We start from the raw sequence: 22,471 nt of genomic DNA, 5'->3' as shown, positions 1-22,471 counted from the left end.
TCCCTCTATGTCATGGAGACCTTACAACATTCTTGAGCCTAAATCTAATTACAATTGTATTAGGAAGAACTGAGTAGAGTCATACGACATACAAAAGAAAAAAAGTGACAATCAAACACAAAATAATTCTGTCCAGATACATACAGTGGGTATAAAAAGAAATATCCCCCCTTGGAAAAACTCCCCCACAGTTAGTTGAAGATTGAAAATCACCATTAATAGAATAATTTATCTCTGTATCCCAGCAGAGGAGCATGTGCTACTTGCCAATCAGGCCTTAAATCAAAAACGATGAATTCCTGGCAGATCAATGACCTTGTGAGTTCAAAGTTAAATATGAAATGCAAGCATGTGCTATCAAAGTGCACTCACTGGCCACTTTATTAGTTATACCTGTGCAATCTAATTCAATCCAAAACAGCAGTTCTGAATTATACTAATTCAACTAGGTTATAATTTCTGTTTTTAAGTTAACACTTTCAGAAGGGTGATTATTTTACTAGATCATACGCTTTGGGCTTGTCCCTTCAGAGGTCAGCATAACAGAACATGATCCCTACGTTGATTTGGCATGAGTCCTTACACTGGATGCCCTTCTTGCCCCAACCCTCCCATTTTATTCGGGCTCCAAGGTGGCTGTTGGTGGCTATGTGGGATTTGAAACCACGGCTTTCTGCATCCCACCCAATGGTCTACCACTGAGTCACCAGGCTCAGATGATAATTGTACTATGTGTTTATTATTGAGGTCACAGTGGGTGCTGGAGTGCTGGAGTCGTACTGAACATTAGAACCACCTCTTATCATTATGCACTCCAGTAAAACATGTCATGCAAAACATGATCACATGTTTTTGATGACCATTTAAGCCTTTAAGGTAAAATTTCAAATTCAAGTTTAAACAGTATTTGACCAGTTGTGATCATTTCTGGCTGTTGAAAGAAAAAGAAAATAGAAATTATTATTTTGTATCTTTTCTCAGTTCTCCATCTTCTTAGAGAAACAGGTGACTCCAGGTTCCAGTTCCCTTTTGCCAGCTTGAAAAAACAAACATAAACACAGTTTAGCAAATTGTTTGCAGCAAAACAACAACAACAACAAAAAGAAATAAACATCAGAGAATCTGGGTAAGACTGATATGAAAGTTGCTATCTAGTTATTTAAAGTGGACATGAGCAGAGCTTCTGCTAGTGCAGATACTGTGATTCCTCAATAGTCCATGGAGTCAGTGGACCACCCAAGTACTGGCTGTGGTGCTGTTTAACACCTGGGACATGAATAGAGAACTAGTTTGGATTATACTGGATGACAACATGAAGTTTGTAAGCTGTTCTTTACAAATGATGATTAACAATGTTTGGCAATGAACTTGCACTTCAGCTAGTGCAGAGATAATTAGATGCTCAGATCTTGGATTTCTTCTTTTGGGGAGTCATATTGTCTGCTGAGGGTTTCATTAAGGTGGCTCAGGTTGTTTTTCTCTTTTTTCAGTAAATTATATCTGATTAGCAGACTTTTTTCTACACTTAATTTTATCTTTCAGAGCACAGTTTATGTGCACACTGTAGGTCATTGTTCTGTGCTTTTACCACACTGTATCTCTCCTTTAAAGCTTGACCCTTTGACAGGTTTTTCTCCAGCTTCTGAAGCTTTTTTTATTATGGGTGATAAGGCCCTTTTTCTCAGCCTTTAATAACTTATAGTTTGTCTTAGAATTCCTTAGATTTTTGAGGTTCTTTTTGAAAATCTGAACTTCTTCTTTTGCTGTCATTTTTTGATGGGACTTTTTTTTTTCGTTTCAAGGCATCTGTCTGCTCCTTCGGTGTGTGATATTTATGGTTCCGATCCCATTCATCAAGAAGCTTTTTAACCAGGACTTTCTCCACAGCTTCCAGTTTTTCATCATGCCATTAGAAGTTGATTAATCTGATGCTTTTTGTTCATACAGTATTTTCAATTAGCTTTTTCAAATAATATTTTTTGTTAACAAACCATCAATATGGAATCTCCTCTCTTTACACATGATCCCAAAATCTATACATTTTCATACTTTTTAACAGTATTATTTGGATAATTTATGACAGTGTTGTAAATTCTATGTAAATATACAGCAATTTGTTCCATTGTTCTGTATTTGAATGAAAATACAGTATTTCCTAGGCTGAAATTGTACTTGTGTAAGGTTTGAATATATAGGTTATTTGAACCTGCCAAAAACATCCAACAGGTGTACTGTATATTTTCTAGTGTTTGCAGTCAGCATGGGACTCTCAGGTAGTATTCACACCCTCAAAAGGTTGTCAGGAGGAGGCTGAGATGCTTGAATGGGTCAACAAAGCAAAGGACTTAGTGAGGATTTTCTTTTCCTTTTTTTTTGTAGGCCTACCCTGAAGTTAGTATCACCCTGGTTCCTGCAACAAAGAGCCAATGGAATTATTCCACTCAAAGTTGTATCTTGCAGAAGAAAAGCATATCGCATCAACAAAAACCTAAAGACTTAGGGATTAAAGAACCAGATGCAAAATTCATGTAAAGTCATGTGATGTGTCTTACATCATATTTTGTTGAGGAAGAACTCATTTTTATTGCATTTTACTCAACCTAACCATTTACCCATAAGTTTTTTAGGCCTAAAACAAAAATTCTTACTTGACTGAAAGCCCCATGCTTCTAAAACCAGCGCAATGGGTACCTTCAGCATCAGCATGTAACACCAAAGGACTTGGACAAAGCAACACTTTTTTAAGCTTTGGGAATGAGAAACTGTTACAGTCATCATCAGATCAAGTAATCAATACCAGATCATATAGTAATGTTACTTTCAACCTTAACTGGCTATGAAACTGGATTTTCTCAATAAAAAAAGATGCTTTATTAGACATCGATGGAGTGCAACCTCAGCTATAGCACAGATGGCCTTCAGCAAACAGGTAAAGGTACATTAAGTTATTATGGCGTAGTTATTGCACAATGCTTTCCATCAGGACCATAGTTAGGGCATTATTAGACATAGGTGACAAGAGTATGTGTCCGTGTGTGTGTGTGTGTGGGTGTGAAGAAAGGACAGAGAGAATCAAACTGACAAGGAAAATTTTCCGCTTCAAGTGTCACCTACTTGTTTATCAGCATATCTGAAATCAAACTGCCTCCCCAAGAAAATAGAGCTGCCATCGTCTGTGACTCCTAATCACACTAACCAGTCTGTCTGTGCAGACACTGTTGTTTCTGGAGTCCCCCCCCCCCCCCCCCCCCCCCCCCAAAAAAAAAAATTTTTGCTGCAACAGATTCGCTGTCCTTTTGAAAGACAGGCTGTGACCCGCTGTCACTGGTGCCACTGTAAATGTCAGCAGAGCCATCAGGGGCTATCATCCTCATGGGAAAGACATGACGTAAGTTTTTTTTTCTCTTTTATTTCATTAACAATCTCAGACGTCTGCTGATGAAAAGAGCCTACTCTATGAATGAGCCCCATCCTTGTCATCTGACATTTCTACTGAGGGTCTATAAAAGGTGTCACGTGATGCTTTTCCAGCATGTAAAAAGCAGGCCTGTCTTTTCAGGAAACAATATTTAAAAAATCCACATCTGTGCTGTCTAAGCTGAAGGCAACTCTCTTTTTTATCTTTGGCAAGTGTTTGTTCATGTCTTATGGTGTCCAATGTTAGTTTTTTCCATACACATTCACACAAACAAACTTTAACCATGCAGTCATGTAGAATGGTTGATGAGAAGGAACTACACGGCTCCTGAACTTCGTGGATCTAGTTTTGTTCTCTGATTGTAACAGCAAAGTGATGACGTTATTTTCATGAGCATTTGTTGCCGAGATAGCAACTAGGCCTCATATGTTTTGAACAGCAATGATAAAGGATGTAGTAATGTAGTAAAACACATTTTGCTTATTTAGCTAACTTTTTTATGAGGAACTGCAAAAATACATAGACAAAGACACAAACTCACCACTTTTTCACTTTCTTAATGATTAGAGAAAATCCTGAACTCACATGGTCGCACACATTATCTGTTGCCATGGCATTTACCAGATCATCTTGTTAAAATGGGATTACTCATAAATCACTTAAACTAATTAATAGATTGCTTTCATGATTTATTCAAAATGAAGCTTTGCAGACATTCAGTTAATCAACTTAGTACCTTTGTAACTTTGTTTTGAAAAGCGGTGAAGCCATGAAGATAAATAATGTCAAGTGCAAATAATATCTATTAATATTATCTTACACAACGTCTCCTTCCTTTCTCACCTCAGCTGAGTTTGGGCATTCACTTTTTCAATTAACCTAACATCACGACTACCTTAGTATCATCATGTCAATAACATCCAACATACAAACAACTTCTTTGTTTCAGTCAGTGGCCATAGTGGGTTTATAACACCTTTACTCTGACTTGTCATTCTGTATAAAATGCACCAAACAAGCATGGGGGTTAGACTTGACCCTCCTTTTTCTCCAGAGATAGTCTCAGAGCTGGGTGAATCACATCAACTCTTAGACCACTCATTTGTAAGTAACCCAAGCTGGTACTTGGGTTTAGGAGAGAAGGACTAAGACGTTCTGATGACATTTTATTTTGAGAGCAGCTACTGGGTAGTTTCTTTCCTGGGAAACTGTGAGGAGAAACATCACTTATGACATTTGGACTTGAGTAAAGATGTTATTGATTCTGCAAAACATATTTTTTAATCTTTGTATTTGGGTAACATCACAATCACAATGACAAATTAGACAACACTGGAGGAGAAATGAAAAGACTTGCAAAGGAACACATGTATTATTTTTGCTTAACCAGACCAACTTCTTACTATAGTACCCTTTACTACCTTGGCCTACTTCTGCATCTGTCTCAGAAAGTCTTGCTGTTTCCCTTCCAGTGACACACACTTTCCTGCAGGAACCTGAAACTCTGACCAAAATCATTTATGGCCATGCTGTAGTTGGTGTACTCATTACTATTGTTTTGAAAGAGACGTAGACCATATGATGTGCATCTTAAAGTGTATGTCACATTTTTATATTTCACGTTGCTAATTACATGAGCACATTGTAGCATCTTTAGGGTGGCAGTTTTCTATGTAAAACTGACTGAGGTACCTTATAGAAAGACTAGCTGAACACCAGTACAGTGGGTTTCTGTGTATAAGCAACTAGTACCAGATCGGTGCAAACTTCCCATTTTCCTCTATGTTTTCCAGCAAAAGCATTCATGTTTTATTTCAATGAGCTGATCAGAATCCATCCATCCAGACCTGCAGCTTTCACACAGTCATGAGGCTGGTCTTCTGTTTTCACAGAACATATGTTTAGAAGTGGACAGTCACAAGCCTTTTTAATGTTGGTGTAGTATTCGGTCCAACCAAATTAAACTGAATATAAAAAGTTTGTTAGAACCAAACCAAACAGATACTCTTTTAGTTCAGTTTGTTATAGATTTTGTGAAACTCAGCTTTTGTGAAAAGCTCTGTTTCATTGTGAAAACAAATGGACCAAACACAACCAGATTGTTTGGTTGCAGATCAGTGATTTTTAAATGAAATAAAGTTAAACCACACTGTGGTCGTAATTATGGAGAGTGGGAATTTCTTAGTGAGGTCTTTGTACCGCCCGAGAACAAGCATACTGTACATGCATAAGCACCATTAAATCGCAGAGTAACCTGCCATCAGACACAGGAATTAGGTTGTCAAACATGTGGGATGACATGTTTTTATTTTTTGCAGCAGTAGCATCATGCAGCTTTTCAGTGATTTATGTCATCTTATCTGATAGAGATCCAACTTGTTTACCTGTTTATCATGAATATTAGCCATTAGATGGTGTGATCATATCCAAACGTCTACAGAGTCTCCAAACAAATGAATGAAACACTCAACAATTCCAGCTGTTTCCTGCTTTGTTTCCAAACAAAATCCCTCTGTTTGTGTGTGCTGAGCTGCAGCATCCTAGTTACCAGACATATACACACACAAACACACAAAGTTGGCTCAGGAGCCCGAAGCATCTGGGACTTGGATTAGAAGCCATGACAGGGAGATGGAGGAGGGATTACTCGGCCTTCATTTTCAGCTTTCCTGCCTCAGTTTGTTTGCATGAGTAAAAAGGGGGGTGAAGAAAATCTAAGAGACTGAGTTTGTACGCCTGAAGGTCGGCTCCATTATTGGAAACTAACAAAAGAGAAAAAACAAACTGAAGCTGAGAAAAAGGACTATTGAAACTGTTTCAAAACAGACATTAGTGTAGATGATCTGTCATTGAACCAACACCAGCTCCCTCCAAATCCAGCTCAGCTGCTCAGCAGGGAAACAACTAATAGGCAAAAGGAAAGCGTTTGTCAAACTTAAAACTCAATACTAGAATGTATAATGTAATGTATGTATATTATTGTAGACTGTGCATTAATGCTTTTAAGTTTTTGATAGATAAATAAATATTGTTTATTACCCTCCTTTCCATTTCTGTTTATAGGTTGTTATTAAACTAACATCATGATTACTGTATGGACGAAGAGCATAAAATCCTAGATTACATTTAAGGACAAAGTTTTTTTTAATGTTCAATAATAAAAATAATTTGAATGTTGGCCTATAATGGGCCATGTACTCCAGTTTCCCACAAGATATCGTGCATCATTCAGTATGAACACAGTATAGGATACATCCTTAAGGCCATCGACATAATGTGCAGCAAAAACCAGACATGCTGTAAACATTATGGTTTCAAAATGACACTGCCCTGTTTATTCTGTTTTCTACAAATGTTCCTTGGGGCAATATTGGAAATTATAATTATAACATACCTCAAACATTTTAATCATATTCTAAAATCAGCAGCTGCATGTCCTTATCTATAAAACCCCTAATACTTACGTTTTTAAATTATGGTTTAAATACCATAGGGAGAAGGAGTCGTCAGTGGACAAACTAGGGTGACTGTTGCACAATGCAGTCCCACAGTCGCTATTGTATGCACTGCATTTTTTTCTATCATTGATACAGGTAACGCTGAATCCACAGCAGAACAGATTTGCCATTTATAAGACTAAGTGACAGCTGCATCCTCACTGGCTTATCAGTGCTACACACACACACACACACACACACACACACACACACACACACACACACACACACACACACAAGGCTTTTTCCCTGGTAAATTTGGTTATGTTTCCTGTGCATGTTTTAACCTACATGATTTTGGTTTTATAGCAGTTTGTTAGTGCATATATTTCATATTATTTCTCATGTTTAAAGCCTGTTATTAGGATGTTTCAGTGTTTAAACAAGCAGCAAGCAGCTGTATCCTTATGGAAAATATTAATTTTAATATTTGCAAATTCTCCATTCTAAATATATCAAAATTCCTTTAGGGTGCTTCTGATATTGCTCCTTTCAAAACAATTTTTGAATAATGAGAAAAATGTGTAAAACTGTATGAGGCTGCTAGTCAACATTTAATTACTTTCCATTATGGTGAATAAATATTCTGCCAAGTCTGTGTTTTCCACAGGGCAAACAAGTGGCTGAGGATGTGTTGGACTTTAGTACTATTTTAATAACCACCATCAGTACTGCAATTCACATTATTCCGCAGAACAGCTTCAAGACAACTGAGTGATGCCAAAAACAAACTGTAAGAAGAGCTTCGGGCAACACTGTGAATGTAGCAGGCACAGAGGATCAATTTATTTCATGTAACAAAAACAAAACACACAAATAAAATAGGCTTGCACTTGTACAAGTGATGATGTATTCAAATTCTGTCATTCTGGTATCAAAACCAAAACAGAGGGGTGGGCAATACTCCAAAAGTTGGTTCTGATCTCATACCGGGAAGGCCGGTGCCAGTAGCAAAAAAAAAGAACAAAAGTCTAGTCTTCTTCTCTTTTGATTGAAGTCCTTAGTGTGAAATTGTGCAAGATGGGACAAGTCATGATTTATGGGGTTAAAACATCATCGGTATGCTTTTAAATCCTAATACTGTTTATAATGACGTACAACAATTATCTATCATGTGCATTGTCTGGTCTAATGAGAGTATTCATTGTTCCTGAACATGGTCCAACTTAAAATAGAGCAACCCTACTGATGTTATTGATCATATGTTGTGTCATTAGTATTGCTAATTAGAAAACAGCAGAATAGAGACGAGCAAACATTGTAATAGTGGGGAAAGAAGGGAAAACAGCTAAGAAACATAAAAATTTACTGAAAATTAAAATGTGAAACTGTTATAACAATCCATGATGCTTGTACATTTTGTGTGCTAAAACACTCAGTTAGTAAAAATAGCCTTAAGACATAGCCAGGTATTAAGTGTGAGATAATTTAGGAATTGTGTCTCTTTTACTAAACTCTCAATATGAGGTGATTGTTTAGTACAATAAATGGTCTGGAAACCCCTACAGGGTGTTCACCCTATGTCAGCTGGGACAGACTCCAGTCCCCTGGATAAGCGGTTACAGATAATGGGTGGATGGATTTAGTTGTGTTTGATGCTATTTGTTAAAGTATTTTTCCATATATTATATTTGTGCAGCCACAAATACAATGTAGCTGCACAAATTAATTGTGGGGCAGCCTATGACTGTCCACTATCCCTGTTAAATAAACACAAGTACAAGAATTAACAGTTAAAAAAAAAACGGAATTATCAATCTCACCGCACACTCTAGAAAATAAAATTTCTGTAAAATAATCATGTCATAGGTGGGGGTTAGTGGGTGTGAGACCATCTGGGTGGTACAAAATGTCACTCACCTATGTTTTTTTTAATGATCCTTGAAAGCATCCCTGACAAACGCATCAAGTGAGCTGTGGCTGAGAGGTAGGATGAGAGAGAGCCAGTGATTGAACATAGTGTAGGGACGCATGTCAAATGAAGCAGTATTTGCTTTTCATCTCCCTGTATGTGAAAAATGTTCCCGTTCACATTCTTTAGTTACGCTTATTTCAAGACTTACCAAAAAAATAGCATGTTCTGTGAGCTGTGCTATTTTAGACCCCCCATGCATAACACTGCTCCACAATAATACATTAATTTTTGCTTTTTTTTTTCCAGCTTGTAAAAATGACTTACGCAGTCATATTTTACAGGACGACCATGTAATAGTGGAGGTGAAACTATTTCTGGAAAGAAGCTGTTCCTGATGGAGATCGTTATTAATCTCAGTCTTTTTCCTGAGGGAAGCAGTTGTCCAGGGTGGGATGGGTCTGAAGTGACCTTGCTTGCATGCTGCTCACCACAGGAGGAGACTACCTGATCATTGTGGGGACGTTTTCAGGAGATGATTGTCAGTGTTACCGTCAGTTGACATATGTAAACTCCCAAAGACGCATTTTTACAGAAAGACCCAACATGAATGATCCCATTGAGAAGCTGGTAGAACTGGAGCATAACTGTATTTTTTGTGTTAATCATGGCACCCAGCACCCACTCTTCCACTGGTCAGTTTTATTTCAGGTCAATAAAGTAGACATGATGGCCATTTAAACTGGGGCTACTTCAGCAAGTTGTTTTTAGTTCAAAAAGTAAAAGCTATTATTATTTTCAATGTGCATCTTTTATTCATTCTGGTGAGTATCAGTATGCATGATTGCGCATATGCTCATTGACATCCCAGACTCCCAGAAATCAGACAATCAAGAGAACTGTAGATCTGTACCTGATGAATTATGGAATCAGAGCAAGAGACTGCTGTCTTTGCAGAGTTGGCTGATTCTGTAGATTCATTCACTTCATAAAGTTATGGCAGATGGGGATTTGGTTGAGTGATGAGAGGTATATATTTAACAACTCTCATAGATGAAATTTGGCTCAAAACATACGGTACATTTAAAAGAAAACATGGTGAAATTAATACAGGAGACTACTATAAACAAACATAGTTTTCATGTTGGGGAAGCAGAAAATCGGGGATGTTTTCTTTGCTTATTTTCACTGATTTTTCCTTGTTCGCTACAGAAAAACAGACCTGAAGCACACTTGTGTCTAAGGCTACGGATAATACTAGCTTTTACTTAATACCGCATATCCATATTAATGCGAACCATCTATTGTCCACTTTATTAGAAATTAACATTGATCACATGAATGCAAGACGCAATCCAAATTAAACTACAACACTATGTAAAATTGACCCTGCAAGCTTCTTTAGCTTAGCCAAAAGTGTTGAGGAGTAATCCACTTCTAGTAATATTATTACTGAAATACTATTTTAGTAACAAGTAGAGTATTATATTGATATTTGAAAATGGTAAAATAATTACAATGTGTGCCTGAGTGCTGCTTAATTTTTAGCCTGTTTGACACATGTACTGGTATCCTAACATTCTCCTACTTCACCAAGTGAGCCGCTCAAGATTAACCTGAGTTTATCCTGTGAGTGCCCTAGTTCAAAGTCCGGATTATGTGTGTGAAGAGCGGGCTGCTCAGTCCCTAATTGTCGCGGGGATTTAAAGGCCTCAAAAGGGATTGTATATGATGTTTCTATCAGTCGGCTACCACAGAATCTTTTTTTAATGCAAGGCTCAATGTGCTGTCAACAAAACACTGTTTTCCAAGACCAACTTTTTCTACTGTCTTTTTTCGTATGTTGTGCCTCTTGTATCCGCCTCAGCACCGCTTAAGTCAGCTGCAACCTTTCTTTGTGGATTTTGCATGTTCTCTCTTCGCTTGCAAGGGTTCCCTCCAAACCTTACTTGACAGGTTAATGTTAGGTTAATTGCCCTTACTGTAGGTGTGACTGTGAGCGTGAATGGTTGTTTGTCTGTGTATGTGTCTCTGTGTTGGCCTGTCCAGCATGTACTCAGCCTTTTGCCCATTGACAGCTCTGATAGGCTCCAGTTAAAAGGTGAAAACTTCCAAGTAGGGTGATTCATTTTATACCCACTGTACATCTTCACCAATGTATTTTTGCACTCAGTTTTGGGTGAAAATGGTTCAGTCAGGCTCCTCACCAATCTGTTGTCTGAGCACTGACTGAGCAGCATATTCCATTTCTTTTCTTAATCCTCTCTCATTACTAGTGTGGAGCCATGAATAAATGGGGCCAAGTCATGCACTATTTTTTACAAGCAATGCCAAAAGCAGTGGCCCAGCTCCACCACACTAGCTAAGCGGTGCTCTGTTTCCACATTTAGCCTTCTTGCCTTGCATCTTTAGATTTAATTGAGTATGTAGAAAAACATTATTTTCGTCCAGGGCTTATTTTATTATAGACAACAAAGTATGCCAACGTTACTAATATGACCAACACAGGGTTTACAACATATCCATGGAGAAATGGATGGACAATCTGTGGAACACAGGGTTGTACAGTATGTCATGCAGTAACTGAGTGAATGCTGCCTCTTTGGGGCTAACACAGACTGCAGTAAATGCAAAGGAAGCAGACTTGTCCTGCCTTCGATGCTGTACAGCTGCTGCTTCTAGTATTGCAGCAGATGACAGAAGACAACTGAAGCTCTGGAAAAGACATTATGAACGTCTGTTACACCAACCAAATTAGAAAAGAAACAAGCTTATGTACAAAACCAAAAGTCACAAGCTAATCTGATATTAAAAAAAAAAGATATTGTGCTAATTGTCTGCAGGTGTATAACACAGTGCTGCCCACATTTTCTGTTAATCTGCTGATTTCATTTAAGGCCGGAGCAGCTCCCTCCACCACCACCTTCTGTGCAGCCTTTTTGGTGTCGTGGATTTAAACAGTAGTTCAGCTGAATCTTTGTTGCTGCTCTAAATCTTTAAAAGCACGGCCTTTCTTCACCCTTTATCTTAAAGCCACCAGCTATAAATAACCAGTTCCTTGACATAATTGTCACTTAGGCTGAACAGTGGCTTAAAGAGGTCCAGCTCTTTTTCTACCTTTTTAAAAAAAAATAAGTCTTTATTTTTTATTTGAAATGTCCAGTTCCATGGCTGGCACTACTGGTTTATTACCAGTCTTCATCCACTTAGGTTTCATTTTGGCTCTGTCAAGGCTGCAAACTTCTGGGAGGAGATGGCACTGTCAGCATAGAGAGACTGTGTGACAGTTGTTCTGCAAACAGTTTGTAGAGTGTCTTTCAGCTCACACACACATCACCATCTTAAAAGAAGAGTGGTGGGGGCATGGGGGTACGAAGTTTTTCATAACCTTAAATTAAATGTGGTCTCAAAATGACCTCCAGCACTCACAAACAGGAATCAAACAGGGTGTGTTGAAGTATTGACATGCTGTGAACAAAAGATGTCCAAGAGACAACCACAACAGACATGAAGAGACAGTAAAAAGACTTGGCAGCCATCCTTTTTCCCACCTGGTGCTGACAGTAATTTATTCATGTAAGATGTTGTTGGATAATATGTAAAAAAAAAAAAAAAAGAAGAAAATGTCAGCTACTGCATCCCCTGTACACCGAGGTCTATGTTCACTGCAACTGACAAATCGACCTCCGGGGCACTTTTTCCCCTTCTAGACCTCATAAAAGTTCACTCTCATTTTTCATCTGATGTTTTTTTTTCTGTTAAGTCATACCACAACCTGTCAAGAAAAATCTTACTGTCAAGCTATATCTAATAAAAGTCTGTTTACTTTATTGGCTGGGGGGTCTGTTCTTGAATCCAGGACATGCAGACAGTTCTATGAGGAGAAAAATGATGCAATCATCCTGTTTTTCAAGCAGTCTGCTGAGGTGAAGGTAAGACTGAAAGTTGTCTTTTACAGGCAGCGGTCAAAATTTTCAATTACCAATATTCTGGAGATGGTAAGAACATCAACAGGCAGATATTTGGAGAGTTTTGGGGTGTAGAAATGTCTTTTAATTAAACATGATTCTAAATTAATATAAAAAACTATATGTGTATGTACAGTATGTATATGCCGGAAAGTTTGGGAAACAATTTAACCAGCATCTGAATGCAAGTGTTTTATCTCCCAACAAACAGTGTGACATGGGTTTGAAATGTCAGAAAAACCACACTCAAACAAGTTATACTGTACACATCTGAATAGACTGAAAAAATGACAAATGCCATCAAATGTTCCGTTTGTAAAAAGCACTGACACACCACATGGCAATGCAACAGTCAAAGTCAAATGTCCATAAAAGCATGTACAAAGAAATCTTCAAAATGTGAAATATCTGAATGTGTCCATGTCAAATATCCAAAAAATCATGACATAAGAGAAACTTTTGATTTTACCTACCAGTCAAGGTTTTCCCCTTTCAATCAGACATTTGTTATGATGTATTGATGGGTGTGTAAGGGAATCACTGAGTTCATCTGACAGACTAACTGTACAGTAAATTCTGATGAATACAACAAGAAAAAGGTAGTGGAAGGAAAAACTGAAAACCAGTGCTCACTTTCATGCCATAAATCACCATCACATGCTTTTATTGGTCTGCTTCACTTGACCAATTCATGAGTGGCTTATCTGCTAGTGTCCTCTTCACCTTTTTGTGTCACTGGGGCTCAGATCAATAACAAATTTCATGCTTTCTGCTGTCAGTGACACGCTGCACCGGTGAGAGTGGCACTAAAGAAAAACCATTTTGCTCTTTGCAGCTTTTATGTGAAGTATTTTCTGTTCATTTTGCTTAAAAACACAATGTTCAAATTTCTAAAGCTGATTACCAGGAAATTCGTCTTTTGTGTTTTTTATATGCAAACCACGAGAGCACCATGGGTTTTGTGCACTTGTTCTCTGTGTTGTCATATGTCACCTATGACGCATCTCTACTAATCAGGTGTGCTTATTGATTTTAGAGCCCATCGCTCAAGGCTTTTCAATCCAGAGGTCAACAGGAGGTGGCACTTTAAACTTGCAAACTGTCCTGTTCTTCTGTTAAGTGTTCAGTCGGCAAAGTTGTTTTTAGCTCAAATTAATTGCTGAAGCAATATCATAGATGATGCTTTTTCAGTTATTTACTAAACAAATGTCTTCATTGTTTTAGAAGCTATCAATCTGACATCTGTAGAGGCACTCTTGTGAACCATCTTCCCTTGGAGTCGGATGAGAAGGTGGCTCAAACGGTACAGCAGTCGTCCACCAATGATAGGATTGTTGGTTCAATTCCTGGCTCCTGCCACTTGAGTGTTCTTAAGCAAGACACTGATCTTAGTTGCTCCCAGTGAGTTCAGGCCAGCCACATCCCACATTGACATGTGACCAGAGGAGCCAGGGATCAAATCAACAACTGTGGGATTGCTGGAAGACTGCTCTACCTCCTGTGCAACATTTGCCCCACAGTAAGTGTAAATTCAAATGGGTGAATGAGACGATTTGAAAAGAACCTTGAGTAGAGATGACCTGGGTGTGTGAACTGTGCATATTTTTTGTAAATACACTTTTGGGAATAGCAATTTTCCTTTTTTAGGGTTGGCTGGTGGAAAACTAGAAATTAAACTGTTGTCAAACCGTAAGTCTGACTGGCACCCTGGCTTTGACCCAGTAAACAAGTGCGAGTGTATGGGATTACTGATGTTTCTCTCAGGGGCTCTGATGTAATACAAATTGGGTCATAGCTCACAGACCCAGATACAGTAGTTTGTTTGGGGCTTTTCATTGCCAAGCCTCTAATGGATTATATTTCATATCTTCACCCTGTACACTTTCACAATATCCATCCTTTACAGTTTAGAGTGTTGCTAGAGCTGTCAATCAAGTTTTAAAATTGAGATTGGAGTTTTTCCCACATGCTAAGATGCTTTTAAAATGAAATGAAACTTAGATCCACTTGATCTTTATCATCACCTCTTCTTTTCTTTCTTTCACAATTTTTTCAAAAAAGTAAACATGTCATTCAGTGAGTCCAAACTTTGTTTTATTCACTGTATAAAAAAAGAGAAACACATCCAAGCTGATAGAAATTACTTGCAAAATACTGAATCTCCAGTGCACCTGTGTCCAACCCCCGGCACAAAATTCTTAAATCAGCTATCAGTTCTTATTCCTAAATAAAACATTTCAAAGCTGCCTTGCTGTTTGCAACTATAGATCCGAGATGCCGAAGAAACATTGTAAGAGTTAGAGGCCATGACGGAAAACCCTGAGGAAGAGGGGTTTGCATGTGTGCTGGAAGAGTTGTACGGAGATAAAATACAGCTCAAGATTCAAATGAAATTTCGTCAACAGTTATTGACCATGTTAACAATCATGTCCTTTAAAGGACAAAGGGTGCAGCCCATTCTGAGTCAGTTTTTTTAAATCAGAATAGGTATGTCATCATCTTACAGTAAACCACTGTATGGTGTACTGTACACTGTATGATTATGCATTTCTTCTCCCCTTTCTCTCCTTTTTAAACCTCATAGAAGAATTATTTTCAACTTAGAGATGGAAGGTGTATGATCACTGGCTATATGACCATAGCCTCCCTGCTGGAGGCAACGAATGCTGGTTGTTGGGCAATAACTGTAAAGTACAGCCAGGGATGGATGTGCCGTGCAAGGAGATTTTTTTCTCAGAGGATTTCAAGGAAAAACTTCCACTGTGATGTTGATCAGTATCTGTGGCCTAATTGGTTGTAGAGAATGAACTAAATGTGAAGTTCTACGTATTTCAACTCTTCATTTTTTTAGGTGTAGTTTTCCTTTGGTTTCTTTTATGATTGATAGAGTTTGCCCAAAAGTTGCTTTGGCATATTCTTAGTGTTTGTAAGAGCAATTATCAAACAAAGCCTTGTTTTGGGCAGTGAGCTTCTCCTTCAGCCTGTGTGTTAACTAATTTCAGAGTGGACAGAACTGTCTAAGCAAATGAGACAAACTGTAAGAGTTTTTTGTAAAAGTTTTTACTACTTTAGTGGTTTTTTATTAATCAGTGGAGTTAAAAATGGTTGATAAACTTAACTAGGTCTTTGACATTTGTGTCAGAAATGTCACTAAACGAACACTTTAACACACTATAAGCCAACTTTACGCTGTTAATTATTTCTTAAAAGGTTTTTAAATTTGAGTTCAAATTCTTTTACATCATTTGTAAAATTTGCCACCATAATTTGAGTCTGTGCACCAGTTCGGGCACCCCAATAAAAAAAACTTTGCCCCTGGTTGTGGAGAGTAAGTATGTGTGGAGTGTGTGTAAAACCGAATTCTATTCTCATAAGGATATGAAACTAGCTGAAACTTATTTTTTGAGCTATTCATGGGACACCGAGATTCATTCAATCAGTCATTAGAGGCTGGCAATACCAATATTACCAGAACATGTATCGTATAAAACTGAGAAATGGCCCTGAACATTGACTTAGTTAAAAAGTGAGTAGCTAAGATAAAATAAATAAATACATTTGACATAGAACTTATAATCTTTGTATTTGTAGTTGTTATAAAATAGGCACTACAGTTATATCTACCTAAATTTCTGTCCATCAAGAACTGAATCAATTATGCCTCCAAATATGATATGTCAGGGCTGCAACACATTGTTGCTGCCTTAAGCATTTTCAAAATATGTGTATAGGTGTGCATGTCGTGGCTCTGCTCAACATCAACGGAAAATGAATTACAGCACCTTTTCTGAAACTAATGTAGAAATTGTATGTTTTATTCATTTATATAAGCAGAATAATGTAGTTGTTTAAGTTTTGATGCAACTGGGATCAAGTGTTTCAGTCCCCACAGCTTTCTAGTGATGAAATGTGTTGACACAAATTACCTTTCATAGTGCTGCTCCATTCAGATCAAAGTGAAACTTGTTTGTGCAGAAAGAATAACTGAATGATGACTATATGCATAAAATACATTTATTTGAAGCCTTTCTAATGCAGCAGTAGACCTTTGTAAAACAGGCAAGCAGTAGCAATTTAGTATCTGCCTTTTGTAACCAACTCAGCTGTACTACATAAAATATCATTTAGCATTTTAGTTAAACTTGTCCGGCAGTTGAATAATAAAAAAGAAATGAGAATTTGTTTTTAAATTGAGAAACATTCAAAATAATTAAATGCATACTTTTACAATTTTGGGTTTTCGTTTAGTCGTTGTATGGCAAACTAATTTATATAAAATTTAGACTAAACTTTAAAGTTCCTACATGAATCAGATGCTTCAGAGTGGCACCACTGCCAGATACATAACAAAGACACAGAAAAGCCTGAGAAGAAGCAATAAAGCAAATTATTGGCTGGTTGTGGGAAGGTTCTTCCTCTTCATCACCCTCCTATTGGCCTGTCTGGGGGCAGGGACTGAGGCTGGAGCTTGAGCCGGAGTCATGCCAGGGGATAGATCAGCGTTGGCGTTGCTGGAACGGCCAGCCTTGACCTCATCAATGAAAGATTCTATGGCAGTGAACTTCTCAGTCAGGTCACCCAGGTGAGATTTGAGGGCATTGAATTCTTTGTAGAGGTCGTCTAAAGCCTCAGACAGTGGCTGGATCCTGAACAGGCACACAAAGCAGCTACATCATTGGGTGTGGTCTGGATTGGGAGGTGACTAGCTCTTTTTTTTTTGTCAGTTTGATCTGAACTTAGAACAAAAACTTTATAATAATGTTATTAAAAGCTGCAGAAATGCATTTAAGCCAATTATATAAGAAATTCCAGTACATATTGCAGTCATTGTGTGCTCAAGTGAGGGTAAAGTTTCTTGAAATAGACCATCGAAACTGTCTAAACTCTAAAACTTAAAAAAAAAAGATTCTTATGTAACTAGTGGGCTATAATGATGTCTGGCACTCAAAACTGTGGTGAGGAGCAGAAAACACCAGACTTCCTTGTGGAAAATTCAGGCTTGTTTCTTTCACACTGCATAACAGCATGTTTCTATTTTGACTTTCAAAATTCAGCTTCAGCTGCACTTTCTTTTGACGGCATTGGCCACAGAGTGTACCCATCATGCTCCATCACGCTCCTGACATTTTATAAACCAAATTCCTGTGGTGATTCTCTGCATCCAGACTGTTTAATTTCACTCATGTGGAATATTCTGTTCTCTTAAAACACAGGAGAACAAAGACATTTGCTCTATCATTTGTGATGAAAGTATTTCTTAGGATAATTTACACCAATTTCAACACCAGCTAAACTCAGCTGGTATTTTTACTGTGGTGTCTTCACATTACCCTTCATTATGTCTTGTGTGTTTTATAGAGGAGAAAAAATTATAATAATAAAAAATACCAAATGTATATTTTTGTAAGCAACTGAATGCCTAACTGTTAAATGTAATTATACTGAATCATTTTATTTTAAATTATAATAGTGCTCTTACTTTAAAAACCATCTGTCTGAATGTATCTATGGTACTTTGCTAACTTTCATAAACTTGATTATGAGGATTTATTCATTTCTCAAAAGGTAAATATGTTGTTTTTGGATTGAATAAATGTTTTATAATAAAGATTTACTTAGGTGTAGTTACCAAAACAAATTGGTTAGGTTAAGGAAAAGATTTTAGCTACAATAAATATGTTGAGCTTAGAGGACGGCAGTCATGATGGGTACAATAATGAAACATGTTTAAAGTTATACAACAGCATCACCAGAAATGCTCCTTTGCTCCCACCACAATTACAATTACAGTCATTTAGCAGATGTAATGAGCACACAAAAGGGGCAACTTCAGTTCAGTGTCTTGCCCAAAGAAAACTTCAACAAGCAGCCAGCAGTAACCAGGACCACTAACTCTGTGGTTTCTGGAAAACTGCTCTACAAACTTATCCACAGCCTTCCTTAGAATTTCTATGACCTACTACAGTGCTTTGTCAAATAGGCTGTTTTTACAAACAACCTATGGGTGCATACTTTTATTAAGACCTTCTGCCTTTTGTGGCAACTTTTATGTAAGGTATTTCTTTTTTGCTTTCCCTCCATGCATACCTAGCATAGTCGGGCAGCAGAGACTGGTGATCATTCTGGAGGAGTCCTTTCACCTGGGACAGGATGTCAAACCTCCAGTTGTCCAGAACCTGGGTCAGGTTGGCCACACCACGCATGCTCACCTTCTCAGCTGGGAGAGAATGAGTATTTACAACTTTAGCAAAAAAAAAAAATTACTTGGTTCACTGCTCTTCAATATATATACACATTTTGCTCTATGCTCCTGAGTTCAAAGTTGCAGAGGAACTGTTAAGTTAGAAGTATGCTCTGACATTTTAAGGACCGCATTACTTCATACCAGGGCGACATGAAGAATCCAAAATTTCACACTTTTTTCAGAGTTACTGTGTTAAAAATGATAGTCTTTTGGTAGATAAAAAAAACACACTGGGAAAATGTATTCCTGTATTATTCAGACTGGACCAGCTTCATCCTGTACAGGGTGTGTCTAAGCTATCTTAAATCAAAGACTGGAGGCAAAGGAAAACTGCTAGACTGCTCTGCCAAACGTGAATATTTATGTGAGATGGAGGTTGGTATGTTTCCTGAGATCACTTTCTAAACAAAGGGACTTTCATACAATTAGAGCCAGGATGGCTCTGAACTGCGATTTTGCAGCGTGATCTTTCACCTCTAGCTTTGACATCATCATGATGAGCCCTGAACTTGACCTTTGACCCAGAATAAACAGAGACTAATCTGGGTGCTCACAGCCATCCTTGTAGTTCCACTCGTCGGTGGTCGTTGAGGTTGGGCGCCGCCTCTGGGCCAGCACTGTTCCTGTGGCAACAGCCAAAAACAGCAGCAGCACACTCAGTTTGGATTTCATGATCAGCACCTGGAAGAGTATGTTAAATAAAATAATACATTTAAAAAAGTTTATTTCTGGTATCACTTAAAGCTACTATTTAACAATCGTTATGTTGGATTAACTGGCTGGTGTGACTAGTACGTTTCTTCTTGTCTCCCTGTCTTCCTTTCTTGTTGTCTTAATGCTTTTACAAGACTTACATAAAACATTTTGTATTGACTTGTTGCTTAAATGCTAACTAAACTTAGGTAAACTAAACTTACCTTGACTTATCAGATCATCTTTAAACTTTTCTTTTTATTTCCTCCTGCATTCAACAATAATGCTGTACATGTAAAAACCCTTTCTTATATTTGTTGTGAAGTACATTGACATAAACACTCTCTGTAAACTGTGCTATGTAAAACTGTTGCATTGGTGAATAACTGATTGACAGATTTCAGCAGTTTAGTTTAGTAATGATTGAGCACATAGAAGGCTCTGTAGTAATTCATTTATACAGCTTGGTATTTAATTTATAGCATGTGTTGCATCTTCATCAGGCTCAAGTGTCAGAAAGCAGAGTGACACTATATATATTCAATTTAGTCTAAAACTATTATTCTGAACAATATGTGCCAGTCTGCTGCAGGGATTACACTTTACCTCAGGAAAACATTGTAAGGCTTTGTTACTGTACTACTGCGGCCATCAATCCTAACAAAGTAGAGAAAGGGGCAATCTAACTTTTCTGAGTGAAAACTTTTAAGTCTTCCAAGCCTTTCAGAGGTTAGAGCAGAGAAGGAAGCCTGAGGGCTCCTGCAGTCAGCTCACATTAAGGAATGAGTCTAATACACAAAACTGAACCAACAGAGTGATTGTGGGAAACTGGGAGGAGAGCTGCAGAGACATGCAGAGTAGAAATTACTGTGCATAAGCAGCTCTATGTTTGTTCCAGTTATACACACACACACACATTTAAAATCAGACACATACCTACAATAATATACAGAGACACTGGTAGACTATACAGTTGGTCACTGTGGACATATGTATTCCTCATATTTGAGAGGAGGTCCTCATGGATATTTAAAGACATTTAATTAGTACTGTTTGCTTTGACTCAATTAGAAGGAGGCTGCAAGTAGGGAGAAACGTTTGAACCACTTTGACAGCATATTAGATTTTTCCTCTGGCATAGGCTGTTTATATTTAAAAAGCTCATATTTTAACAAACAGTATAAAGAAACATTATACAAATGCTGTCCTCATCTCAGTTTCAAAGCTCCCTTAAAAAGACTGTTAGACATGTTAATCATTTAACAATACCTTTGTATGTTAAGACAATGGATAAAATGAATGTGTGTTATGCAAAATGTATTGCAGTGACTAAGTCACAGAAAAAAACCTCTGTTATTCCTATCTCTCCCTTGCACTGTCACTCTGCTGCGACATCTACATACACACCAGAGGGAGAGAGAGAAAAGTCAAAAAGAAGCGTTTTCCATCATTATACAGTTAAAAGCTGTGCGCCAGTTAGTGAGATAGAGACTCACTGGTAAATTTGGTAAAGCATTTAGGCGTTAGTTGATAAGATTTTCCCAGGTGATGGTGGAGACCAAATAGGCGGGTGAAAATTGAACACTTACACCAGTCAAAATAAATGTAAATGTCATATAAATGCTGGATATGTAATACACAACTTGAAACATTACTCTAACAGCTTTTTATGGTTATAAAACAACAGCATTATTATTTATAGTTTATTGTTTTAGTACAGTTCATTTGTTGGGAACTCTATCTGGTGGCTACTATTTGAATTGCAACTTCAGACAATTGCATAGTGAGCACTTAAACTGCAAAACGGACATCTCTAAATCAATTTTAGTCTCTAACACAACCTATGCAGAAGAGCTGCTGTGTAAATGTGGCTGATTTTGGTATTACACTCCTCGCTTAATGCTTATATAACCATCTCCCATAAAAGTGGTTTTATTCAATTAACTACACATGAACAGCTCATGTAACTGCAGGTATGCACACCCTCAACTTGTCTGATAGAACTTGTGTAACTATGCATACCTGCACACACATTTCTGCCTCTCTCTTTAACTCCCCTGCATATTTTCTCAAAAGTATTTGCAATTTTTTAAACCAAAATCTCATTAGCTCTAACCATACTCAATCTGGCAGCCATTAAATTTAAAAGTTTGGCCCTGCAGAGAAAGAAGGCACATTTCCCAGAGTCATTCAGTATTTAAACGGCAGATGCCCTTTTCAAATTCATGCTCAACATTAATAAAGATTTACATTCAGTTTATTGCTCGCTCTTTTGGGTAGCATGAATACAGTCATAGTTTCCTTCAAACTACCAACAAAACCTAAAATAAATTGCTGCAGTTATGTAATTGTATTTCTTGTTTGTTTTAGTTACAATCAAAGAAACACAAGTTGACATTTATAAGTCAGAGAAATTTAAGATATGATAAAAAGTTGTAAAATGTACTTTTGCTGTTTCAAAGAGAATTTCCATTTGATAGCACTCCTCTGCCTTTTGTTTTTAAAGTCTAAATATTAAAAATCAATTGCCAGTATGACCAACATGTACATAAAATCTTGGACTCCGCACATACCTGTGTAATAATAATGTATACCTCTTGTTTTGCAGCTCCTCTACTGCAAAGCCTCCCAATAATCCCAACAGTATGCAATGGACAGCCTTACAAAAACTGCACAAAGAGAAAGAAAGAAAACACACACCCCTTCTGCACACAAGCATGCATTCACATGCATATACACAAAAGCTCACACTTTTACTTTCAAACACACACTTACAGAGTCTCTCTCACACACACACAC

General features: G+C 37.6%; 1 protein-coding gene across 2 annotated transcripts; it reads right to left on the bottom strand.

Moving 5' to 3' along the window:
• Positions 1-16,735: 16,735 nt before the first annotated feature.
• Positions 16,736-22,403, bottom strand: si:ch211-76l23.4 (uncharacterized). 2 transcript variants are annotated; one of them, XM_067478362.1, is made up of 4 exons: positions 22,267-22,403; positions 19,534-19,660; positions 18,823-18,952; positions 16,736-17,381 (listed from the first exon to the last, which is right to left on the bottom strand). In XM_067478362.1, the coding sequence occupies exons 2-4, from the start codon at positions 19,649-19,651 to the stop codon at positions 17,123-17,125; spliced, it is 507 nt and encodes a 168-aa protein (XP_067334463.1). In that variant the 5' UTR covers positions 19,652-19,660; positions 22,267-22,403; the 3' UTR covers positions 16,736-17,122. The 2 variants fall into 2 exon arrangements, with proteins under 2 accessions (XP_067334463.1, XP_067334461.1); XM_067478360.1 differs by having other exon boundaries at positions 22,246-22,398.
• Between the last annotated feature and the right edge of the window lie 68 nt (positions 22,404-22,471).

The sequence above is a fragment of the Channa argus genome, chromosome 15 (genome assembly GCF_033026475.1).
Source record: "Channa argus isolate prfri chromosome 15, Channa argus male v1.0, whole genome shotgun sequence".
NCBI lineage: Eukaryota > Metazoa > Chordata > Actinopteri > Anabantiformes > Channidae > Channa > Channa argus.
This window is presented reverse-complemented; position numbering and strand designations above follow the sequence as displayed.